Below are 27,322 nucleotides of genomic sequence, written 5' to 3'. Positions count from 1 at the left end.
GGCCAGTTTCTTTGGAAACAAATATAGTGTTCTGTAACTATGTGGTTAATAAAACTGCATCAGGCATCAAAACCTTTACATATTTTCCTTGTAGTACCTACTTCAAAGTTTAAAATAATAAACTAATCTAAAATACTTATATGCCCCCCATTACAACAGTAGCTGACGATCTTACAGTCTTTGTCTTTACCATCACAACTCCTCCACATGCTATTATCTCTATTTTACAGATGAGGAACTGAATTATAGAGACACTAAGGGCCAATTTTCAAAAGATATTTATGCACCTAATGATGCAAGTTGGTGTCTAATGAGATTTTCAAAAGTATCTAAAGTGACTTGCCAGAGCTCACACAGGAAATCTGTGGTGGAACAGGGACTTGTGCCCAGATCTTCGAAGTCCCAGGATAGTGCCCTGACCACTTACTTTGTTACTTTGTTATCTTTCATTTCTCAGAACTTTTGGAAATCAGGCCTATTATTTAGGCACTTACAAAAGTATTTAAGAGTAAGATTTTTTTAAAAAATACCTATGTGACTTAGAAGCACCAATCATTGCCTTTCATTGGGATTTATGCTCATAAACCACTCAGACACTTTTGAAAATTCTGTCATAGAAAACTTACTTTAGGCATGCAATTTTGAAAAATCTTGCTAAAAAACACCAATCCACACTTCATATTTCTACCTAAATTCAGTTTAAAAATAACATCATTCATTTATTTTTATAAATAGGAATCTGAACAAAAACACTAGATTACAACTTTATTGTTAATATAACTTAAAAATACTCAAAGTTTCTTCTGAAGTTATGAGTTGCTTGCTTTTCTTAAATTAATACAGCTATAACTTGAGCTACACATAGTTTTAATTATAAAGATCCTTTTGTGAACAATAATAGTAAGGTTTCTGAGGAGCTGAAGGGCTTTTCAATTATTATGCAACACAAAGTTTGGTGTAGTAATAGCTATATAATTTGACTGTATTATCTCCTAAGTATGATACGTGATTATGCTCTCCTTACTCTTAGATTTCTCAGTAAACAAAGTTTAAAGAAGAATTTAGATTGATAGAAAGAGAGATATTTACATTCTTGTAGGCTAATATCCTGATCTTGCACATTACTTTGTACAACCGCTTCATATGAGGTGCTCATTGCAAAATCAGGACCTAACACTCTGTATAACAAAATTCATGTTTTAGCATCACTGAACTAGAAACTTTTGAAAGCTGAAATCTCTAACGGAAACCTTAATAAACCTTTAACATTAGTCACCCTAGCAGGCACCTCCTATAATCCTGCCATTGTAATCCTGGGATGAAGCCAAGAGGAGAATATTATTTAAAAACAGAATATACACTAACATTAGGCAGCTGTACAAAGAATGTCATCAGCTGTGGAAATAGGAAATTGACACTCTAAGCTGTAAGACAAATAGATGGGTGGAACATCTGCTCAGAGGAGGGTTTTACTTATGTAATAAGGGATGCAAAGGGAAAACTTTCTGAAGATTTCATGCTGAAATGTAGAGGCAAAATGCTTATAATAGAGGTCCTCAGAAGATGCAAGTTAGCTTCATTTTCTCTTTAAAAAAAATCTCCCATTCAATCAAAGAGAAAATATTCAGTTCTCTTCACTTCAACTGACAGAGCTGTCATACTGTCTCTTGTCCATATTTTAGATATTCATTTTGTCTATAGCTTGACAAATATCTTTGCCCACACTGAACAAATATATATAGTAAAAGCTGTTTTTTCGGATTACTCCAAATTCAGCTGCCTAGATAAAACTCAGTTCAAAATGGCTTGAGAGTCCCAAGTACTCTTTGTATGATGAAGACATCACTTTAAGCTTTTGTTTATATGAATGATAGATTTCTCCTCCCTTTACCTCATCCTTAAAGGAAGCTGAATAGTCTTAAAATGTACTAGAGTGAAAGAACTAGAAACTAAAGTAATCTGCTTATTCAGTGAACATGTAAAGTACAGGAAGGGGTAGTAGAAATGCCATGCACCCACATAATCCGGGAACTGATGGGGTCAGCGATGAAGGGAGACAGTCCAAGCAGCCAGGGAGGGAGACACTTGCCAAGGGACAATAAGTAGCACTTCCCCCTGGGAGTCTCTGGAACTTATTGGCCAGCTGGGGAGTAAAAGGTGCTGATTGGCCAGCATTCCCCAGCTTCAGGATTTAATCCAGCATGGGGGCCATGTGGATCCTCCTTCGGCTCTGTTCCAGCAGCCCAACCTACGCTCCCGAACAAGGAATGGGAAAGACAGATGCTGCAGGTCTAGCTGATCACCTGTTTAGGGGATCAGGAAGGATTTTTTTCTCCTATAGGCCATTTGGCAGAAGACCAGGGAGTTTTTTGCCTTCTTCACAGCACATACTAGACACAGTGAGTTAAGTAGGAAGATGCTTAGTATGTAACTAAGGTACTGGGGTGGAGTTGTTTATTTGTTGTAACTTATGGCCAGTTGCCAGAGTGGCTAATGAATGGTTCCCAGAGGTAAAAAAAATCCTGGGATTTTGGTGAAGGGCCTTGGGTTATAGAGTCAGACCTTGTGGCCCTGCTACACCCTCTGTTCCCCTTGAGGTGGATGGAGGGTGCTAAGACTCAGAGAGAGCTGACTTCAGGAGGATAGACTGAGGAGAGCCTACTCTGCTTTATGGGTTCCTTGGTAAGGAGCCCTGTAACTCCCTCAGTAGAACCAATTAAATGCCTGGTATAGGAGAGTATGCATGGTAGGTGGGTAGCCACCCCTGTAATAAAGTTTAATAAAAGGTATAATCTGCTGCTTAATTCCATACATGTGTCAGTCCTCATTTTCCTGCTCTGTCCACATCAAGCCTTCCCTGAACTGCCTCATCAATGTATCTCAGCCCTGACCTAAAGAACTGAGGCCAAATCCCCAGCAGGTATAAATCATCACAGATCTAATTACTTCAATGAAGCTATGTCATCATGGGGCGGGGGTGCTCTAGTCCTCTCTCTAGAGAGAGCAACTTTCTCACCCTTCAAATCCTCAGCCTTCCTGATGAGACTGCTGACAAGTGTCTGCCAGTTAGCATGACAATGATCCCAGAAAAAAAATAATGGAATGACTGATACTAACTAACTAAACCAAAGGACTCAACTAAAAGAGTAAAGAAAGATTGGCATTAATTATGTTACTGTAACACACACAACTGGGTGTGGTGTTCTGTCCCATCTCGTGGTATTGAGACCACTTAGAGATTAATGAGTCTCTACAGCCTTAGCTAATGGCCATATGGCTTTTAGGCTCACGCACTAAGCTCCAGAGGCCCCAGATTCGATTCTGCCCACCGACGACAGGGAATCTGTTGGCGTTACAAGTGGGGGCTTCTCCAGGATTTCAACTGGGAAGCCTCCGAAGCCTGGGATGTGCTTTCTCAGCTAGGGGAAGTATGTAAACCCCATGCCCCCTGCGTGTGGTGAACTGTCCCCTCTGGTGGCATCGAGACCACTTAGAGACAGAGATTAATGAGTCTGCTCTACAGCCTTAACTAACAGCCATATGACTTATAGTTCATGCAATATAGACTCAGGCATTTAGCTCCAAAGGTCCCAGGTTCAATCCTGCCTGCCAATGACCAGGATCTGTCAGCGTTACATTATCAACATGAGTTTATGGAAAATATATATTGCCAAAAAAATCTTAATATAATATACTCAGATGTCTGAAAGGCATTTGACTTGGTATCACAATTTTTGATAAAGAATTTAGAATAATACAAAATCAAAATGGCACTATTTAATGTCATATTAAACAGACTAAAAACTGGTTTACTGATAGATCTCAAAATGCAATTGTAAATGAGAGATCATCATCAAGTAGGTGTGTTTCTAATGGGGTCACATAGAGATTGATTCTTGACACTATACTCTTTAATATCTTTATCAATGACCTGGAAGGACACACAAAGCCATTACTGATAAAGTCTGCAGACCGATGCAAAGATCGTGGAACTGGTAAACAATGAAGAAGAGAGGTCACTGATACAGAGTAATCTGCATCGTTTGGTAAGAGGGGCACAAACAAACAATATTTGTTTCAACAGGCTAAATGTAAGGTTATACATTTAAGAAGGCAGGCCACATTTATAGGAGGAAGAATCTATCCTGGGAAGCAGTAAGTCTGAAAAACACTTGGGCATTATGTAGAAGGTCAGACTACATGATCACAAGTGGCCCTTTGTAGTCTTAAAATGAATGAATCTCAGTACCATTGTAGCGGCTTGTGATGTTCTAAGGCCTAAGATGAAGATTCTAACACTGTACCTTACAATTATAATTGCAAAAACCTGTTAATGCAGTGTTAAACTGTACTATAAAAACACAACATCTGGAGTATTCTCTGGTGGCTAAAGCTGGTTATGATCAGAATGTTAGCGTGCATCCCCCTTTCATTTATGTAAACAATGAAAACCATTTTTGTGTGTATATATATATAAGAAAGCCTGGTGGAGGTTTTAAAATGAAACTTTTACTAAAAAGAAATCATATTTGCATATGAAATTAAAAGTAATGCATCTCACAAACATTAAAATATGAAAAGAAAGAGAAGAGCATATAGGCAGTAACAATGAACATGATCTAATGAAATATAAAACTTAATTGCAAACCACCATCAGTTAAGCATCTGGCATTTCTACTTACAAGATTGACATAATAGTAATAACAATGATTTTTAAAAAACACCTGAACACAATAGATGCTCTAAAAACAAAAGTATACACAATGAAACAAAAATCAAAAACAAAAGGACATCTTGATCTGCCCACACATCAAAATCCCAAGTTTGATGTAAACATTCTAATAATAAGCTTCCCTGACAGTGGTTCTCACACTAAATATACACACATTTGTTACTGCATTTGGAAAAAAAGCTCTGTCAAAAATCTCTTATTTTAAACTGCAAAGTAAAGATATATTTTAATACCTATAAACATGCATCCTATTCAAATGGTATGTTCAGCATGAGTAACAAATTTAGGGTTATTTGTCCTGTCCTGTTTTTTGTCATTTTATTAATTTTCTTGGGTGGTAGGGGCAATTAAAAACCCAATCTTGCAAATATTACTAAGAGTATTGTTGCCACCCTGAGTTGCTACCACTGATTTCAATAGACCTGTGCACAACAGTAAATGTTACATTTGGCAATAGTGTTTGCAGGATCAGTTCCTAAAATATCAGTCTTATCACATTAGATGCAAATACATTACAGTATACCCAAATTCAAGATGTATTACCATTACATTAGTTTTGATGTCAGAATACATCACTAGTAGGAACATTACAGGAAGAAACAAATTCCAGTTAACACATTTTTAAAATAACTCCTTAATTATTAATTATTATTATTATTATTTGGTGAAAAAAGAAAATCCAAACATTAAATATTTAAAAATCCAGAAGATAGGAGTTCTTTGTTAGCCTGCAATCTTTATCAAACTTAGCATTTAAAGCAACAAGATCAGCATTTTTCTACTGGTGGGGTATGAGTCAAAAGTAGATCATGAAGGAGCAACAGATTGGTCATATCCTCCAAACCGAGAGCAGCAAAATCTTTAGATTAATATGTACGCATCCAGGAAGAAAGAGTGGTATGTTTGTAGTAGATCCTTTGTAGTATGGTTTTTTTGAGTACCCAATTTCAGACATCTTAATGGGGTCTGATTTTCAGATGGTGGTTGCTGAGCATTTTCTAAAAATCAGGACCCTTTAAGTTGTCTTAAGTTAAGTGCCCAGAAATTGAAGCACATGAAAACTGAGGCCTGCAAAGGCTACATCTACTCTATGAGCTAGGGTTGTAATTCCCCTGCTCACAGGCACATACATGCAGTAACTTGATGACAGCTAGTGCAAAGATAAATGGTAGTGTAGCTGTGGTAGGGAGGGCAGCAGAAGTGGAGGCACAGCTTAGCTGTGCAGAGTATTTTCCCATCAGTTTCAGCAGTGCTTCTACTCTGCACAGCTAAATTGTGCCACACTGCCATTGCCTGTGCTAGTAACACAGCTACACTTCTATTTATACCTGTGCTAGCTCTCTCTGAGCTACCACAAGTATGTATACATGAGCAGGGAAATGAGACTCCTAGCTCATAGTGCAGGCATGGTCAGAGTCACTTTTGATAGTCACTTTTGGTCAAAAAATGAAAGTGTTAAGAGGCCTTCAGTCTACCAAGGGGAAGTCGGGGTGGGGATAAGTAAAGTTTACTACATGTCAAACAAAATGTTCTTTCACAACATCTTATCAAAACACAAGCTCATATGGAGCAAGCCACAGAAAAAAACAGAAATTTATTTACTGATACTTCAGAAAAAAACAAACCTCTTAATACAATCAAATGTCCATTTTCAGTAGAGGGTATTATTCTATTGACTAGGTACGTGATAATGAAATACCAACACATGTTTCTGTGCTCTTTTTCATGTCACTTTACCTGTCTATATATAGAACATTTCAAGAAGAACGAGAAAAGACAATATAATGAGTATGACACAGTATATTATTTATATGGGAGATGAACAAGGGGTTAGATGATGAATGCAAACTACCTTTAATGTTATTTCCGTTTGTATATCAACAACAACATGTCACGACCAAACGTTTTACCATTGCTGGAAATATAAACACTGCTTTTGTTTGTGCTTGGTTAGGTAAGGAGAAATGTTTGGTTGTTGAATATGACCGCTCCTGCTGATTCTCCTTCCAGTGAGACCAATGGGAGCTTTGCAATTAATTTCAATAGGAACACCCTTAATGTGTTCACAGCTGAAGTTCTTTTGGAGGAAAAGATGGAGGAAAAGGTCCGAGATTTGGAGATGCAGGTGGAAAGTCTGGTTGAGTTTAGGAAGGGGTTTGAGCAGATGATGGAGCAAAGATATGAGGTATCTGAAGGGAAAAGCTCAGACTTACAGATGGAAGCAGGGCTGGGGAATTTTGAGGGAAGAATGGGTGAGGAAAGTGGTCAGTGGAAGCATGTGACTAAAAGAACCAGGCAGAGGAAAAGACGGGCTAGTGAAGGAGAAATAGAGCTTAGGAACAGGTTTGCAGAGTTGGAAAATGAAGAAGGGGCTCAGCAGGTACTTGTTGAAGGTGGAAGGGTAAGGAAGAAGAGAAGAGAGGTTAGTCCTATAGGAAAAGCAGAAGAGTCAAGGGAGACTACACCAAATATGAGTCCCAGGAGGATACAGGATGTGTTGAAGAGGATTATAAGGGAAAATAGGAATGGAAAGAACTTGCATCCATAGGGAACAGGGGAGAGACTGGAGAATAGCACTGTCACCAGGAAAAGGCAGGTCTATGTGATAGGGGATTCTTTATTGAGAAGAATAGACAGGCCTGTAACTAGAGCTGATCCAGAGAATAGAAGGGTGTACTGTCTTCCGGGTGCTAAGATACGGGATGTAGACCTGAGGTTGAAAAGGATCCTCAAGGGAGTGGGAAAGAATCCCCTAATTATCCTTCATGCGGGAACAAATGATACAGCTAGATTCTCGCTGGAAAGTATTAAGGGAGACTATGCTAGGCTGGGGAAGATGCTTAAGGAAATTGAGGCTCAGGTGATCTTTATTGGGATCCTTCCTGTTCCTAGAGAAGGGCAACAAAGGTGTGACAAGATTATGACTGTCAACAGATGGCTTAGGCAGTGGTGCTATAAGGAGGGCTTTGGGATGTATGGCCACTGGGAGGCATTCACGGACAGAGGACAGTTCTCTCGGGATGGACTTCATCTGAGTAGGGAAGGAAATAGACTTCTAGGATCAAGGCTGGCACAACTGATAAAGAGAGCTTTAAACTAGGAATTTGGGGGAGATGGTTGGGAGATGTCCAGGTAATCTCCACGCCAGATTTTAGCATTGAGAGGGAAGACGACGAAGTAAGAAAGGATACAGCTGTGGGTAGGAGAATGTATATAAGAAGTGAGGGCGGTGTGGATACTAGTTTAATAGGTTATATTGGCTGTAGAATGACTGTGCCTAATAGGGTACAAAATGTGAGCGAGGCCAAACAGCAAAAATTAAGATGTTTGTACATCAATGCGAGGAGCCTAGGTAACAAAATGGAGGAATTAGAGCTACTGGAGGAAGGAAGTGAAACCAGATATTATAGGGATGACAGAAGCATGGTGGAACAGTAGTCATGACTGGACTACAGGTATTGAAGGGTATGTGCTGTTTAGGAAAGACAGAAACAAAGGTAAAGGTGGTGGAGTAGCATTGAATATCAATGATGAGGTAGAATGTAAAGAAATAAGAAGCGATGCAATGGATAAGACAGAGTCCGTCTGGGCAAAAATTACATTGGAGAAGATAACTAGTAAAGCCTCTCCTACGATAGTGCTTGGGGTGTGCTATAGACCTCTGGGATCTAATTTGGATATGGATAGAGCCCTTTTTAATGTTTTTAATAAAGTAAATACTAATGGAAACTGCGTGATCATGGGAGACTTTAACTTCCCAGATAGAGACTGGAGGACCAGTGCTAGTAATAATAATAGGGCTCAGATTTTCCTAGATGCAATAGCTGATGGATTCCTTCATCAAGAAGTTGCTGAACCGACTAGAGGGGATGCCATTTTAGATTTAATTTTGGTGAGTAGCGAGGACCTCATAGAAGAAATGGTTGTAGGGGATAATCTTGGCTCAAGTGATCATGAGCTAATTCAGTTCAAACTGAATGGAAGGATTAACACAAATAAATCTGCAACTAGGGTTTTTGATTTCAAAAGGGCTGACTTTCAAAAATTAAGGAAATTAGTTAGGGAAGTGGATTGGACTGAAGAATTTATGGATCTAAAGGTAGAGAAGGCCTGGGATTACTTTAAATCAAAGCTGCAGAAGCTATCAGAAGCCTGTATCCCAAGAAAGGGGAAAAAATTCATAGGAAGGAGTTGTAGACCAAGCTGGATGAGCAAGCATCTTAGAGAGGTGATTAAGAAGAAGCAGAAAGCATACAGGGAGTGGAAGATGGGAGGGATCAGCAAGGAAAGCTACCTAATTGAGGTCAGAACATGTAGGGATAAAGTGAGACAGGCTAAAAGTCGAGTAGAGTTGGACCTTGCGAAGGGAATTAAAACCAATAGTAAAAGGTTTTATAGCCATATAAATAAGAAGAAAACTAAGAAAGAAGAAGTGGAGTCGCTAAACACTGAGGATGGAGTGGAGGTTAAAGATAATCTAGGCATGACCCAATATCTAAACAAATACTTTGCCTCAGTCTTTAATAAGGCTAAAGAGGATCTTAGGGATAATGGTAGCATGACGAATGGGAATGAGGATATGGAGGTAGATATTACCATATCTGAGGTAGAAGCGAAACTGAAACAGCTTAATGGGACTAAATCGGGGGGCCCAGATAATCTTCATCCAAGAATATTAAAGGAATTGGCACCTCAAATTGCAAGCCCATTAGCAAGAATTTTTAATGAATCTGTAAACTCGGGAGTTGTACCGAATGATTGGAGAATTGCTAATATAGTTCCTATTTTTAAGAAAGGAAAAACAGTGATCCGGGTAACTACAGGCCAGTTAGTTTGACATCTGTAGTATGCAAGGTCCTGGAAAAAAATTTGAAGGAGAAATTAGTTAAGGACATTGAAGTCAATGGTAAATGGGACAAAATACAACATGGTTTTACAAAAGGTAGATGGTGCCAAACCAACCTAATCTCCTTTTTTGAAAAAGTAACAGATTTTTTAGATAAAGGAAATGCAGTGGATCTAATTTACCTAGATTTCAGTAGGGCATTTGATACCGTGCCACATGGGGAATTATTAGTTAAATTGGAGAAGATGGGGATCATATGAACATCAAAAGGTGGATAAGGAATTGGTTAAAGGGGAGACTGCAACGGGTCCTACTGAGGTGAACTGTCAGGTTGGAGGGAGGTTACCAGTGGAGTTCCTCAGGGATCAGTTTTGGGACCAATCTTATTTAATCTTTTTATTACTGACTTTGGCACAAAAAGTGGGAGTGTGCTAATAAAGTTTGCTGATGATACAAAGCTGGGAGGTATTGCCAATTCAGAGAAGGATCGGGATATTATACAGAAGGATCTGGATGATCTTGTAAACTGGAGTAATACTAATAGGATGAAATTTAATAGTGAGAAGTGTAAGGTTATGCATTTAGGGATTAATAATAAGAATTTTAGTTATAAGTTGGGGACGCATCAATTAGAAGTAACGGAAGAGAAGAAGGACCTTGGAGTATTGGTTGATCATAGGATGACTATGAGCTGCCAATGTGCTATGGCTGTGAAAAAAGCTAATGCAGTTTTGGGATGCATCAGGAGAGGCATTTCCAGTAGGGATAAGGAGGTTTTAGTACCATTATACAAGGCACTGGTGAGACCTCACCTAGAATACTGTGTGCAGTTCTGGTCTCCCATGTTTAAAAAGCATGAATTCAAACTGGAGCAGGTACAGAGAAGGGCTACTAGGATGATCCGAGGAATGGAAAACTTGTTTTATGAAAGAAGACTTAAAGAGCTTGGCTTGTTTAGCCTAACTAAAAGAAGGTTGAGGGGAGATATGATTGCTCTCGATAAATATATCAGAGGGATAAATACAGGAGAGGGAGAGGAATTATTTCAGCTCAGCACCAATGTGGACACAAAAACAAATGGGTATAAACTGGCCACCAGGAAGTTTAGACTTGAAATTAGACGAAGGTTTCTAACCATCAGAGGAGTGAAGTTTTAGAATAGCCTTCCAAGGGAAGCAGTGGGGGCAAAAGATCTATCTGGTTTTAAGATTCTACTTGATAAGTTTATGGAGGAGATGGTATGATGGGATAATGGGATTTTGGTAAATAATTGATCTTTAAATATTCAGGGTAAATAGGACTAATCCCCTGAGATGGGATATTAGATGGATGGGATCTGAGTTACCCAAGAAAGAATTTTCTGTAGTATCTGGCTGGTCAATCTTGCCCATATGCTCAGAGTTTAGCTGATCACCATATCTGGGGTCGGGAAGGAATTTTCCTCCAGGGCATATTGGAGAGGCCCTGGAGGTTTTTCGCCTTCCTCTGTAGCATGGGGCGGGTCACCTGAGGGAGGCTTCTCTGCTCCTTGAAGTCTTTAAACCACGATTTGAGGCCTTCAATAGCTCAGACATAGGTGAGGTTTTTGTAGGAGTGGGTTGGTGAGATTCTGTGGCCTGCGCTGTGCAGGAGGTCGGACTAGATGATCAGAATGGTCCCTTCTGACCTTAGTATCTATGAATCTATGAATCTAGAAACACCCTTAATGTGTTCACAGCTGAAGTTCTTTTCTCCTCCATCATTTGCTCAGTCCTCTACAGTTCTAGCACTTGAAATTATTATACAAACATTCACCTCTCTATTAATAACTACCTTCTCAAAGTGTTGCCTTATTTTCCACTTTCACTGGGGAAATATGTTTTTCAGGTTAAACTAAGTCTGTTGTGTTAATGGCTTCCTGCCTTTCTTCCTGCCAGGACATCTGTTACTAATGACTGAGCCCTCTTAACTTTCTTTTCTCTACTTCTGGCATTTTGTTTCTTTCTTTCCAAAATATTCCAGAAGAGACAGAATTACTTTCTAGCCTCAAACCATTGTGTAAGACTGGATAAGAGCCAGCAAACCCTTCAGGCCTGCCTTATTTTTATGCCTTCCAACTACTGTTTCCAAGTGGTATGTAAGCACTCTGGTCTGTTTGCCCCCTATAGAGCATCTTTAAGTTATTCTCTGGAATATCAGCTTTCTAAACTACTTATTATTGTTTCTGGGGGCTCATCAGATTGTTCTTCAAGTGGAGTGAATGCCAATGTTGACAAAATAACGCTCCACCACTCCTCTCCCCAAGACCCTCTTCCATGGGTGATCATACTCCAAGTGGTTTTCCTTAGTTCACCAGATCAGGAGCATATTTGATAGGGTAATTTGACCAACAGGCAATAAAATTGATTATCTATTATATATGATTTCTAGGGTTTTACTCTACAGAACAAAGCAATCAGGGTTAACCAGAGAGGAGAGACTGACAATGAGAACAAGAATGGTACTCTTACCTTCCTCTTGGCAAATCCACATCATCTTTCTTCCACCGGACTGTTGGCTGGGGATCCCCCTGGACCTGACATCGGAATTCTATTGCCTCTTCCTCCAGAACCACTTGGTTAATTGGTCTCCTGAGAAACGTGGGTCGTTCTTGAAAGAGATTTTAAAATGATATATAGTAAGTTGGGTTGACTACATTAAAATATTACAGGTATAGATATAGATGAATTGATGATGTTGTGGTTGATGATAATGGGCACAGATACACTCAACAGTTGAGAACAAGGAAGGAAAGTCAGTGGCTGCCACAACAGTTTCTGCATGAAACATAAAAACTATATGCCACCGGAGCAGCAAAACTACACAATTAGCTGCCACAGAAGAAGTAGCTTAACAAAGAGAACAAATATTTTAACTGCATCTACTTTAGTTCCAAATATGCAATATCAGGCTACGAAATACTAAGTCTATGACTACATTGTGAGCCATGAGGGTCAAAGGGGACAAACAAAAAACATTCCATTCTTGCTAATTCCACAATTGGCACACGTAATTACAGTTGCATTCCGTGCACTCTGGGTAGCATACAGACAGTTTGTGGGAAATGAGAATCAGAAAATGGGGCAGAGAAGTGGGGCCCTCCCTCTCTGCACCATGTCACAGAGTAGGACGAGTGAACCAGGATCAGTAATCTGCTAAGAGATAGAGTAGATTGCCAAGCTACCATGTACAAGGAGCTGCCCAGACAGAGATTCACAGAATCACAAAAATGTAGGGCTGAAAGGGAATTCAAGAAATCATCAAGTCCAGTTCCCCGGGCTGAGGCAGGACCATATAAACCTAGACCACCCCTGACAGGGTATAGAACCAACACTCATGAGGAAGGCAACAGAAATATTCTGTGTATGGGGCTAGAGAGGAAACTGTAGTCAGCCAGGGGGAGATATCACCCTGAGCAGGAAACAGTTGGAGCAACTCCTGAAGCCAAAATAGAAATTCCCATCCAGGAGATCACAATGCCCACCACTACAGGAAATGCAGTGAACTCCCAGGGTAAGCGTGACAGAGTGAGTCTGATTCAGCTATCCAGGTAGAAGGACTCCTAGAAAACTGCTACTCAGACAGAAGGTACTGCTGGACTTTTCCACTTTGAGTTGGCTCTGGAGCACTGGCACATTTATTTTCCTTTTGATCTTTTATCAGAAGAGCCATAAGAAGGCCCACAATGGGCAGGGGCCCCTTTGTAAGGACTAAGAAACTGAAACTGAATATAAGCCACCCAATGTAGATAAGTGGGGATGGTCAGTGGCTCCCACCATCTGGGATAAAACTTAACGGGACTCTTTTACAGCAGCCCCGGGGCACCCACGAAAAAAATGGTGGGTGCAGAACACCCATTGGCAGCTGCCCCGATCAGTGCCGCCTCCTCCCACCAGCACCTCCCATCTGCCATGGATCAACTGTTCCGCAGCAGGCAGGAGGCGCTGGGGGGAGGAGAGAGGGTGTGGCATGGGGCGGGGCAGGAAGAGGCAAGGAAGAAGTGGGGCAGACGCGGGGTGGGAGTAGGAAGAGGCAGGATGGGGGTGAGGCCTTCAGGAAGGGGTAGAGTGGTGGCGGGGCCTGGGGAGGCACATTAGAAAGTCGGTGTCTATTGCAGCATCTCAGAATTGGATATTTTCCATAACTGTTAAGAACTTGCTGGAAAATAAATAACTGCATAAGTGCAGAGCACAGTTATCAAGGACATTCAAATTACAATCGTTGTTATTTCCATTTTGCCATTATCTCTGCATTTTGCATAGTGCGAATGAGGGGAAAAAACACGTTTTCTCTTTTGTTGTTTTCTGCATTTTGTATCACTCATACAGGCTCCTGAGTATGTCCAATAGCTAATTATACAGATACAAAGTGATCAGAGTGAATGCCATTGGCAATGCAAATAACATCCTTTATGTGAGATTAACTGGATTTGAATCACCTGCATAACTTGCTTACAATATTAATCTCTCAGGAGACAGAACGGTGCTTGCCAGTGCATGATAAATAAAATGTTTCTCACACAGGCAAGTCAAATCCAGTTTCAGATCAGAACTTTGGAAAATATGACTTTTTTTTAAAGCTTTGGGCATAAATAAAGTCTAGTGGTACAATTAAATGAAAGCTTATACTCAAATAAATTTGTTAGTCTCTAAGGTGCCACAAGTACTCCTTTTCTTTTTGCGAATGCAGACTAACACGGCTGGTACTCTGAAAGCTGAATTAAACATTATAATTCTGTCAACAATATTCAGAACACAATATATCTGAGAAAATAGCAGGAAAGGGTGATAAATTAAAATCATAGCCACATACAAAATTTTTAATGTAGCCATTTTAAAAGCTTGAACTGAGTAAATAAAGTGCCCATTGCCCAAGCTATGCTTTGCAGATGAATACTCTTTGACGAGGACTATAAAGTAGGTCATGGTTATATGTCACATCAGCTAGTTGTACTATTACTAGCGTGACCTTTATAACTTCAGAATAAACTTTGCTTGCAGTTATAAAAGTGACTTGTTAATGTAGCCAGAAAACCAGGCAGACACCTACAATATGCTGCAGCCATTTTGAGAAAATTTGGGTTAAGTAGTTCACTGGACATTAAGGAAAAAGCCTACAGAACTGATCCTACCCAGATAAGGAGAATCCTATTCTTTCTTTGGAGGAGGATGATCAATTATTAGGGGCCCTACCAAATTCACGGTTCATTTTGGTCAATGTCAAGGTCATAGGATTTTAAAAATTGTAAATGTCATTATTTCAGCCATTTAAATCTTAAATTTCATGGTGTTGTAATAGTAGGGGACCTGACCCATAAAGAAGTTGGGGGAGGGGTCATAAGGTTATTGTGAGGGGAGCAGGGTTATGGCACCTACGTCTGCACTTCTGCTGGCGGCAGCGCTGCCTTCAGAGCTGGGCAGCTGGAGAGTGGTGGCTGCTGACTGGGAGCCCAGCTCTGCAGGCAGAGCTGCTGCCTGTATCAGCGCAGAAGGATGGCATGATATGGTATTGCCACCCTTTCTTCTGTGTTGCTGCCTGGAAAGCTGGGCCCTCAGTCAGCTGCCACTACTCTCTAGCCTCCCAGCTCTGAAGGCAGCAGCGCAGAAGTAAGGGTGGCATGGTATGGCATTGCCACCCTTACTTCTGTGCTGCTGCTGGTGGGGCGCTGCCTTCAGAGCTGGGTGCCTGTCCAAGAGCTGCTGCTCTCTGGCCACCTAACTCTGAAGGCAGCTCAGAATTAAGAGCGGCAATACTGTGACCTTCCCAAAATAACATTGTGACACCCCTGTAACTCCCTTTTGGGTCAGGACCCCCAGTTTGAGAAATGCTGGTCTCCCCTGTGAAATCTGCATAGTATAGGGTAAAAGCAAACAAAAGATCAGATTTCACAGAGGGGAGACCAGATTTCACAATCTGTGACATATTTTTTCATGGCCATGAATTTGGTAGGGCCCTACCAACGATTCAGTACTAGACTGAATGCACCCTACATTCACTCCTAAACACTACTGTAATAATGTTTGTACAGATATGTCCTGTGAGGTATCATTTGAAAACTAATAACTTACTGAGCCAATAGTATCATGGTGAGATGTATGTAGCAACATTATATGTAAAGTTATGAACATAAGCTGAAATTATGACTGAAATGGGGTTATCAGACAAGTCTGGGGACTGGATAAACCTGTTTCTCAAAGCCAAAAAACAAACTGGCACCTCTTATCAGGTGTCATCCAAGTTAATGGGCAATAACCTGTCAAGTGGCCATTCTTTGGCAAAGAAGAGAGGCAGTAACAGATCGATATACATTTTAGCAAACAGCAGCCTGGAACCTCTTTCACCATGAGACTCAATCACTCCAACCTCACAGTGGAAATCAACATTATCTAGGGCTCACACTCAGGAAAATGCATTTCAAAGGTTGACTGGACTATAAAGGTGAGGAACAAAAACAGCCTATGTATCTCTCCCTCTTTCTTTGTCACCTAAGACAACAAAGGCAGCCACAATTTTACTTTGGGAGAGATCCTGACCTGAAATTTGGTCAGTCCTGTTGCTGGCAGTGTGCAGTGAGAATTTTATCTTGAACTGAGTCTAGTCTGTTAAGTTTTAGCTATTAGAAAGTGGTTTATCTTTATTTCTCTTGTAATCATTTCTGACTTTAGCACCTTATACTTGTACTCATTTAAAAGTTATGTCTTTGCTGTTAAATAAATGTGTTTTATTCTTTAATCAAAACCAATCCAGTGTTGTGAATGGCTTGGTAACTCCAATTAAAGTAGCAACACGTTGGATATTTTTGCCTTACAGAAGCAATGGACCTAAAATATCTGAACTCTCCAGAAGAGGGCTGGACAGTGCAGAACAAATGTTTTGGGGTGAAAATTTGGGAGTAGGAGTGTGATGGGGTCATCCTTCAAGTAGTAACCAAGTCTGTTGGAAGCCAGAGTGTGGCTGGTGTCGCTGCCAATAGCCTGCTGGGTCAAAGTTGCTGGACCAGGGCTGTGGCCACACACAGACATTCATGGTGTGACCTGCTGGATGGCCGGCTGATTGTGAGGAACCCAAGTTGAAAGCTACAACAACAAAGCATTGTGAAGCACTCAAGGTTGTAGGGCAGAGGTGACACACCCTCTCACTGGTCTGGACTGCTCCCTGGAATGTGACACCCAGTACTTACTTTTCCTTTATTTAACTAATTACGTGTATACTGCAGTCCATTAGAGAGGCCCTGATGGCCCTCAGATATGTATTACTGCCCTCTATATGCCCCTCAGAAAAGTTAGATGACCATGTATGGGAAGTCAAAATCTAACAAAAGCAATCCTAAATGCCTTAATATCTTCTTCTGCCAATACAATTGCTGGAGTAAAGGATGTAAGTGTCCTCTACTTAAATTTAAAAAGAAAAGGAGTACTTGTGGCACCTTAGAGACTAACAAATTTATTAGAGCATAAGCTTTTGTGAGCTACAGCTCACTTCATCGGATGCATTTGGTGGAAAAAACAGAGGAGAGATTTATATACACACACACAGAGAACATGAAACAATGGGTTTATCATACACACTGTAAGGAGAGTGATCACTTAAGATAAGCCATCACCAACAGCAGGGGGGGGAAGGAGGAAAACCTTTCATGGTGACAAGCAGGTAGGCTAATTCCAGCAGTTAACAAGAATATCAGAGGAACAGTGGGGGGTGGGGTGGGAGGAAGAAATACCATGGGGAAATAGTTTTACTTTGTGTAATGACTCATCCATTCCCAGTCTCTATTCAAGCCTAAGTTAATTGTATCCAGTTTGCAAATTCATTCCAATTCAGCAGTCTCTCGTTGGAGTCTGTTTTTGAAGCTTTTTTGTTGAAGGATAGCCACTCTTAGGTCTGTGATCGAGTGACCAGAGAGATTGAAGTGTTCTCCAACTGGTTTTTGAATGTTATAATTCTTGACGTCTGATTTGTGTCCATTCATTCTTTTACGTAGAGACTGTCCAGTTTGGCCAATGTACATGGCAGAGGGGCATTGCTGGCACATGATGGCATATATCACATTGGTAGATGCGCAGGTGAACGAGCCTCTGATAGTGTGGCTGATGTGATGGACACAAATCAGACGTCAAGAATTATAACATTCAAAAACCAGTTGGAGAACACTTCAATCTCTCTGGTCACTCGATCACAGACCTAAGAGTGGCTATACTTCAACAAAAAAGCTTCAAAAACAGACTCCAATGAGAGACTGCTGAATTGGAATGAATTTGCAAACTGGATACAATTAACTTAGGCTTGAATAGAGACTGGGAATGGATGAGTCATTACACAAAGTAAAACTATTTCCCCATGGTATTTCTCCCTCCCACCCCACCCCCCACTGTTCCTCTGATATTCTTGTTAACTGCTGGAATTAGCCTACCTGCTTGTCACCATGAAAGGTTTTCCTCCTTCCCCCCCCTGCTGTTGGTGATGGCTTATCTTAAGTGATCACTCTCCTTACAGTGTGTATGATAAACCCATTGTTTCATGTTCATGTGTGTATATAAATCTCTCCTCTGTTTTTTCCACCAAATGCATCCGATGAAGTGAGCTGTAGCTCACGAAAGCTTATGCTCTAATAAATTTGTTAGTCTCTAAGGTGCCACAAGTACTCCTTTTCTTTTTGCGAATACAGACTAACACGGCTGCTACTCTGAAACCTTAAATTTAAAACTGTTTTCTCTTTCTTTATTGGAAAGAAAATAATTTTTAAGGTGTTTTCATCTTCTATTAAGAAGCATGACAAGCCTGTTTAAGATGCTTTTTTAAAAAAAAAATATTGCAAGTGGCAGGGGGGAGGGGTATCTGCTTTTTACCTAGAGATATTGACGCAAAGAAGAACATTAGAGGCATTTTTTTCCCTAGATCTCAGCCAGTGGAGTGAATACTTTGTTAATTGTAGCATGATTTGGATTACTTTCCACCCTAATAGCCTGAAAGCTCTCATTGCCAAAAATGAGGCCACAGGAGATGAAAGGATGAGTGTGGGTCATGCTATGTTTTAAAAGGTTCTTAGTTTATGCTGAGTGAGCAAGTGAAAAATATGATGACAAAAGCTGGTGGTTCTGTATTCAGGACATTCTTCCCAATTAAAGAACCCTTGATATATAGAGAATTGTCAGAATACTTTAGTAAAATCCATCTTGTAGCCACAGAACATAGTGCTGACTCAAGGGCTATAAGAAGGAGAAAATTGGGATCTCACATCTTCAGTAAAGTGCCTTCTTCCAGGGGTATTTCTTTTCCAAATACAGTGTAATCCTTAATGGGCAACTCAAATTCTGTCCCTATGGCTGTTGACCAGACAATGTCTTTCTAACAAAGACACTTCCTTATCTCATGCTGACTCAATAACAAAGTTCATATAGCTTAAAATAAAAGGCTGAATTCAGAGATGGGTCTGTCTTAGAGGAGTCTAAGTGGCATAACTTACCTCCTTCTGGCACCCTCTCTAGTTGTGTTTCACCAACTTAATTTCCCTCTCAAAGTCTTTAATTACTTTGACTTTCTCAGGGCCTGATAAAAAAACCTCCTGAAGTAAATGGAAAGACTGCCAATGAGTGAGCTTCGGATGAGGCCCTTAGATTTAATGACAAGTTATTCACACAACATACTGCATATGAATCCTTATGCATCATCAATGAATCGGACCCTTAGAGTCCAAGACAGTGACAAGGAGCAACTCATGCTGAGATCTTTGATGAGAGGAGTGTAGGAAGAGAAGCAATTGACAGAAGACAGTGAGAATAGTAGTTTCTATGATACTTAACTTATACCTTCTGGTTCTTCAGACTCTGAGCGGGTATAAGTGGCTGTATGCGAGCCTAACTGCTAACAGAGCACAACTGAGTACACGATTGTCTGGCTATATTCTCCATCATACTGAGCTCTGCTCAACACAGGAATGGAGTGAGGGGGAAAAGGTGCCTTTTAAACCACTTTTGTGCTGGCCTGTTCAGACCTGGGCACAATTTAAATCAGACTAATTTATACCACTTACACTTCTGAATTTGGTCTTTAGAATTTAAGGGGGTTAATGAATCCATAATAAAATAAAGTAGCATGCTGCCTTTTGTGATTGAAATTTGTTTAACTGATCAACCACTGATCCTAGATTCTGTGACAGTGTTCTTACTCTCTTGTTGCTCTGCTATGAGATAACACCTGGGAGCCTCAGAAGACCCAAGCAAGCAGTGACCCTTGAAAGAGAGGACTGCCAAAACCTAATGCTGTTCTGGTGTCACCACTCAAAGAACAAGACTAATTTTGGGATGTGCTGCTTACAGAACTGGTTACATTTATCAAATGCTACTGTGAAAAGTTGGACAATTTCTGCTTGCAGAAGATTCAGGATTTGACTAGGGAGGACAAAATCCCTTTTTTTACAACAAAAATTGAAAATGCTGTTGTGGAGCTATTTCATAAATGCACACAAAAATATCAGTTTTATAAATAGACAGAAAAATGTAACGTTTATTTTGAGAACAGTTCTAATGGGATATTTATGAATATTATTCAATAATAGTTGTGCATCTCCGTGGGAGGGCTCTGAATACTGCAACCTATGCACATCCCCTTCTTGCCATCTTTTCTCTTCTCCTCTCATTCCTTTACTATCCCTTTTATTGTGTTTTCATTTATTGCTTTATTTAAGGTGTTGGGTTTACGGGCTTTTGTTTTCAAAATCCCAGACATCCTTGATGTTCCCATCAAGCCACCGGTCACCACCATGTGGACTCAATTTTTCCAGAGGCATTGCCTCAAGCTAAATTAACTGCACAGGTAACCTGAAAACTATCAGGAGTGACTCACAAAAAGTATTCTAGAAAAACTTTCAGAGCCAAAAATAAGCTACAATGGATTTCTGAAAATGTAGTATGGAACTATCCTATTTCCTAGTAGGGTAGCAACATATACTAAAGCTTGCCATAGGGTTCTCTTTTTCTTTTTGTTTTGGATTGGGGCTTCTTTAAAAGGAGAGAAAAGTGGTTAATCATCTGATTAATGAAGTTTTCCCTACCATAATCAGTACTTTCTGTATATTTGCCAGTAACATTAATAAATCCTTTTAATTTCCCAGTAAAGGCAGATTCATTTCCTGTCCTGGATTTATTTTAAGTATCAAACCCAACATTTTTAAACCAACTCAATCAGGCAATCCATATTTAGGCATCTAAACATGCCTAACTTTCAGCATCCAACTTTAAATATATTGGCCTGTGTGTTACTCCTGCTGCAGCAGAAAAAAAAAATCCCGAAGAGCTGGAAAAATGTGGACAGCAAGGGAATTCTATGTACAGATTTCCTTATATAGACTAACTTAATTATGTGGGATCAAAACTGCTAATGTAATTTACCATTGCCTTTATACAGTATTAGGAAGACAGGCATAGAATGTACTTTACTGGTTGACTGCTATGCTTATATCCTGTAGCAAATTTTCAGAATATTGTAATTGACTGCATATTAAGGCAAAACTAATACTTGTCATGCCTTTTCAGTATAGGAATTTAAATGTATTTTTCACATAATTTTATCCCTAGTATTTAATTCCTTTAACAAGTTATGGGAACCGTAGAGCTTTGTAGATTTGAACTTCAATCTGTTTAGTATCTACAGGGATTGTGACCACAGATTACTAGTACTCAAAGTAATGAAGAAGAGCGGTCCTCTCTCTCTCTCTCTCAATCTCTAATATTATATAATAATATAAAATAATGGTGATGTGCTAATTGTAATGGAAACTATAATCTAATACTGGTATTTCTTGCAAGGTGCAAAAGTACCATTTAAAAAGTCATGTGCTTCATCAATGCAGTAAGCAGAATGGTAGTTTACAGTCCTATAATACTTCATCGTGGCAAATCCACAGGTAGTCATGGAATTTCACTAAAGGGAACCATTTCATGCTCATACTTTGTTTGAAATGGAGAAAGAAATCTTGATCTGTGTATATGTGCAAAGACTGATAACACTGTATACCACATTAGATAAGACAAACAGGGCCACAAACCAATTTTACAATTATCTTCAAGCAGAGTTTTCACGAACCCCATCTAGAAATCTTCTGCTTGTAATGAAGGAATTTACTGCCAAGACTGGGAGTGATAACATGGCCTGAGAGAACACCGGGGAAAAGAAGAAATAGGATCAAGAAATGAGAGGTGATAATAGTGCAGAACTGAAGCAATCCAACAACTTGTTTATAACAAACTTAGCATTTCAGCACAGGCAATTCCATAAAGAAACTTGGATTTCTAATGATGGTATTACAGAAAACATGATAAACTTCATCTTAGTAAGACAGTGCTGGAAAACAGTGTATTAGGGTCTACAGAAGTCTGCATGCAAACTCAGACCATCAAGCAGTGATCACTACCATCAGGATCAGACTTCATATTTCAAAATTTTCAAAAATAGCCAAGGCAGTTTATAATATCAAAGTTTTGAAAAAATATAGACACTAAGGTACCCTTTCAGAATATCATTGGTTGACATATTGCCCTTCATTTAAACCTAGATGACATAACAATAGAACAAGTCTGGGCAGAGCAAAAAACCATCATTCATGCCACAAGTGAGGAGGTTTTAAAGATGAGGCTGTATCCAAAAAGGAAAAAGTGGGTCACAGCAGAGATCAAAAACCTATCCAAAAAAGAAAAACATATCAAGAACATTGGAAAGGTGAAGATTTTGCTGAGCAGAAAAACAAATAGATCAACAGGGAACTAAAATGAATAGTGAAAAAAACTGAGAAAGAATGGCTTTAGGGAGAAGACAAAGAGCTTGAAAAACGACAATGGCTTGAGAGAGAAGACATGGAGCTTGAAAAAACTATTACAGAAGTTAACACCTTTAACAAGTCAGCTACATGATGAAAGATCAGCTCAAAAGATGGAAAGAACATTTTCATCAGCTACTCCACATGAATAGTCAAGTTGACCCAGATGTCCTTGAGGCCATCAGCTACAAAGGCAACAATGAAGAACACATAATGGAAGCAGAAATTAAAGGTGCAATGAAGCCCCTGAAAAACAACAAGGCCCCTTGTTGGTCCACAGAGCGTACTACCTGAAGTGTTAAAGCATGGTGGAAGAGGCATGGTCATGCTCCATTACAAACTATTTAACATGATTTAGGCAAAGGGTGAAGTCCCTGAAATCTGGCTATGCTCAATCATCGTTCCAACTCTTTAAAGAAAGGTCATCTGATTGATTGCAATAACTATCAAGGAATAAGTCTTATGATTATTCCTAGCATGGTATTCTGTAGATTGATTCTCAGCTGAATGAAAAGAAGAGCAGAGGAATTCCTTTCTGAGTCACACACTGGCTCTAGACCTGGGCACTCCAACATAAATCAGACAGTTGTTTTTGGTCAAATCTTGAAGAGACACACCAAGTTCAATGAACCTCTGTTTTGCACATTCCTTACCTTTAAGAAAGCATTTGACTCTGTTAACTGAAAGGCTTTGTGCAAAGTACTAAAGTCGTACAATGCCTAGCAGCAAGCTGATTCAAGTATTGCAGAGTATATATAGCCTTGCTTGGTATGCAGTAAGGGTCAATGGAGAGCTGACAGAGTGGTTTGAAGTGAAAACTGGAGTCAAAACAGAGATTAATACTCAGTCCAATACTTTTTGCTCTAAACATAGAAAATATTTTGTCCAGTTTCCTTAGTAACATTGATGGAGGCTGCAGGATATTGGGGCAAATTATCAATCACCTTGACCTTGCAGACAACATTGTAATGATAGTGTCTTGGGAGAAATGCAACCAATAAGCAGCAATTAACCTGTGCACAAGAGCCAGAGAATAAAGATTAAAAATGAATGAATAGAAGACAAGGCTACTGGTAACATCAAAAATCAAGAAACAGGCTAAGTTATTCATTAATGGTGCAGACATTGAAGAAGTAGACAGCTGCTGCTACTTGGATTAACACGTCAACATGAAGATGACATCGATAACCAGATAGCTGCTGCCAGTAGAACGTTCACATGTCTGAATAAAAATATTTGGAACCTTAAATCAGTATCCATGACAGTTAAAACCAGATCATATACAGCACTCATTGTGTACACATTATTTTACAGTTGCAAAACATGGGTTCTGATAAAGCACCTGGAGCAAAAGCGGCAAATGTTTGAAATGAGATGCCTGCACCATATCATAGGCATGACGAGACTAGATAGATTAAGAAATGACAACATCCATAGAAGTCTGAAAGTGCAGTGAGTCACTACAATCATCAAAGGGCACCAGATTGGCCATGTTGCTAGAATGATTCCATGCCAATTGTCTAAAATTGTTCTCTATGGAAGAGAGCAGGGTGAGAGAAGCTGTGGATGTCCAAGGAGACAGTGGCATCACTTGGTATATAAAATCACCCAGGCAACACCCCAACAGTCTCAAATGGTGGCTCCAAACAAATGTGTATGGAATCTGCTCATAACCTCAACTCAACCCAAACTTGGCATTGGAAAAAGGAAATGAGGATGATATTAGATAAGAGATATTTAAATTAGGACTGTATATTCCACAATACAAAACTCGAGCCATACCATCAGAAAAAGATGCAGCTTGTAAATTGGTATTCTCTATGGGCGTTCTATTTTGGAAGACTTACTGAAGTGGTATGCCTTGAAGTCCCCATGTTATTTGAAGAGACTGTAACATGAGCAAATATTAGTGTTTTTTTTATTTTGTCCATGCAAGTCCTCTTAAGTGGTATATACAGAAACACTGTTAATGGTAGATAGAAATATCACCACTGCATGTGTTTGCCCCAGCAGGATTTTACAACCTTGTTTCTTGTCCAGTTGTTAGTCAGATGGACACAGTTGAAAATTCACTTCCATATTCTTATTATTTAAATGGAATATGTTGGTCCAAGTCTCTGCTAAGCAGATGCTGTATTAAAAGTGGCTCAATTATACTTGGTAATTTTGTGGAGGAAAGCATTATCTATTGGATTAAAGTTTCTGAGTTTATGAATTTCATCAAGGACCTCCAATTAGATTTAAAATATGCACTCACAAAAAAATGAGTGCTTAATCCCAGCTCCTAACTTATAACATGTAACCCTTGAAACGTGCTCCATGGAAAATTGTGAAATGTGCCTGTACATTAGCAGTTGCCCTGTCTTTTGTTACCCTGACTTTGTCACCTGCTTTGGCTATTCAGCTAGATCAATTCAATGTTTTACATGTATAGTAAAAACAAAACAAAAGCTGAGGAAGTAGTTTTACCAAAGACAGTCAGCTCTGCTGGATCGCTGTCTCGTTCGCCAACCATGTTGGTACCGACACAAGTGTACATGCCAGCATCACTTTTCCTCGTGTTTGAGATCATTAGTTTCCCACCTCGTATCTGTTTGAAGCAAAGAAAAGATATTTTAATTTACATAAACTATCAAAAATAAAGGGAGGCTCTTAGATTGCAAAGATCTCAAATATGGTGGGGGCGGGGGGGCTTTTGTTTTTTAAGCCTTGACTTTTGTTGTTTAAGGGTTATCAGCCCATCTATTTGGTATTGAACAATACCAATACTAATTTGCTATTAGGCTCTTCTGAAATATATTTGACCCTACTTCTGGTCTTGTCTCAATTTTTTGTTTTTGTAAGATGCCCTTATATTTCAGAACAATTACATTTCTTGCTACCTTTCTTTGGTGATATATGCTGCATCTGGTACACTATTTATAGTATACTAATTTGTAAGCCTACAGTACTGTAGTGGCACTTTAAAAGGAAGCCAGTTTTACCTCAGAATCTGTAGTATTCCCTTGTACTCTCTGTACTTACAAGGCCAGATTTTCTCCTTATTTCTGACTGATGCACATGGGATGGAATCAACCTACAGATGCCCAACTGAGAATTCCCTTGACTTCTATATCAGCCTCATCTCAACCCCAGTACAGGGGACATATTGAGGAAGAGAATGATAAGAGAATGATTAGAAAAAAGGCCACAGCTCAGCCTTGCAAATTCCCAGAAAATGTATGTACTCTTTGGGACCATAGATAGCTGTTATAAGTTAGAGCAAACAATAGGTTGCTTCAACTTAAGTCAGAGCTGGAGCCACAATAACCTGAGATGCACGGAAGTGTAGTAAGCACCCTGTTACTCTTCCCTTCTCCCCCAGTTTGAGCAGAACTTAGTGGAGACAGTCTGGCCCACAATACCTTGAATAGTAAATATATTGAGATCATTTTACTGAAAATCCTTACACATCAAAGGCAATCAAGTTTCCAAAGCCCACCATTGTATCAATTATACCAGCACTGAACAAGTTCAAAATTTATTATGTATAAAATAACCATGTTAAAGGAATACTAAGGTTACAAAGCCAACTATTCAAAATTTAGGAAAGGTCAGTATTAAGGTGGCCTGTGCAAGGGTTTTACAGATAACAGCCTTCTTCACTACACAACCCTGATTCATTCCCATCTCTGTCCGCCCTCAGCTCTTTTACAACCTATGTTTCCTGTCCCTGGTATCTATCGATGCCTCCTCTCTATTACCCCAACCAGTTCCTTCCTCTCCCCACTTTCCCCTACTTCTCACTCCTTTGCATTCAAGTCAGGCTGTCTCCTTGTTCTCCTCCACATCCTCTGGTCGCTAACACACTGGAGCATGCCCAATGGAAGACGGAATGTTCAGAGAATTTTGCTGCCAAACGCTAACAAATTTCTCCTGAGCATGTGCAAACTAGTATTTTTCAGAAGCTTTTTGCTTGGACAAATTTGGATAGCTTTTCAGAGGGTAGGCAAAGATACATCCCTGACATCTGTGCAACTCCAAAGCATAGAAGAATTATTAATAGAAATAGTTGTAACAATTCTTTTTAACATGGACAAAATGATGGATTTTTTCCTAACCTTGTTCTTAGCAACAGCTGATCTATATATGCTTAAACTTTTCAAAATATTCAGCCTACAGGCAGATAGCAGAAAAAAAATTGCTTCCTGATTTGTTAAAGTTCTGTAAAGTTAACAGCTTATTTTAGTAGAAGATATTAGATAATCTTAACTATAGACTTTGATACCAGGTCTCCCTATGACTAGAGATAGACCTGAGGTGCACATTTTTATCTTCTTGAAAGGTTAGTGCTGGAGGGTTTGGTTTGGCCCATTGTAGAAACAATCTGTGAAATTCTGCTCCAGTTCCAGAGTTCCAAGGTGTTCAGCTGTGAGGCTAGTGGGGGTGTGCAAATACGAATACTTACGTCCTCAGTCCTACAATCAGAACTGCATATGGACACCCAATGTTTGCCTAGTGTCCCAGTAACTTCAGTGAAGTTCCATATAAGCACAAGAATTTTCCCTCATGGAGCCAATTGGATGACAGGGGTTTATATCTTTGTGGATACAGCTATATAAATTATTCAGTGCTCATTCAAATCCAAGGAGAAATATACTTTTTAAAAACATTGTGGACAATTATCTATCAATGGCAGTTTGGTAGGACTTACACTGATTCTCTCTTCCCTGTCATCAATGCGGATTTTATCTTTCTTCCAGTAGATTGTGGGCTCAGGATGTCCTCGAGGAGGCTGGCACTCCAGAATAGCAGGTTCTCCAGCTGCCACAACAACATCGGTAGGGTTTTGGCGAAAGTCATCCCGTAGCACTAATGGAACAAATGAGAAAAGGAAAAGAAAATGAGTTGTTAGGAATTGCAACATGGTAAAGGC

At 39.7% G+C, this 27,322-nt stretch overlaps 1 protein-coding gene across 26 annotated transcripts in view; it reads right to left on the bottom strand.

Moving 5' to 3' along the window:
* Window positions 1-27,322, bottom strand: part of ROBO2 (roundabout guidance receptor 2) — a 1,574,290-nt gene that overhangs the window by 168,116 nt on the left and 1,378,852 nt on the right. For all 26 annotated transcript variants that reach the window (XM_043509447.1, XM_043509509.1, XM_038413374.2 and 23 more), the window contains 3 exons: window positions 27,101-27,258; window positions 24,877-24,997; window positions 12,068-12,206 (listed from right to left, as the gene is read on the bottom strand). In XM_043509447.1, coding sequence (XP_043365382.1) covers window positions 12,068-12,206; window positions 24,877-24,997; window positions 27,101-27,258 — 418 coding nt within the window. The remainder of the gene's footprint in view (window positions 1-12,067; window positions 12,207-24,876; window positions 24,998-27,100; window positions 27,259-27,322) is intronic.

The sequence above is a fragment of the Dermochelys coriacea genome, chromosome 1, assembly GCF_009764565.3.
Source record: "Dermochelys coriacea isolate rDerCor1 chromosome 1, rDerCor1.pri.v4, whole genome shotgun sequence".
Lineage (NCBI taxonomy): Eukaryota > Metazoa > Chordata > Testudines > Dermochelyidae > Dermochelys > Dermochelys coriacea.
Note: the sequence above shows the minus strand (reverse complement) of the source record. Positions and strands in the feature narration are given on the sequence as shown.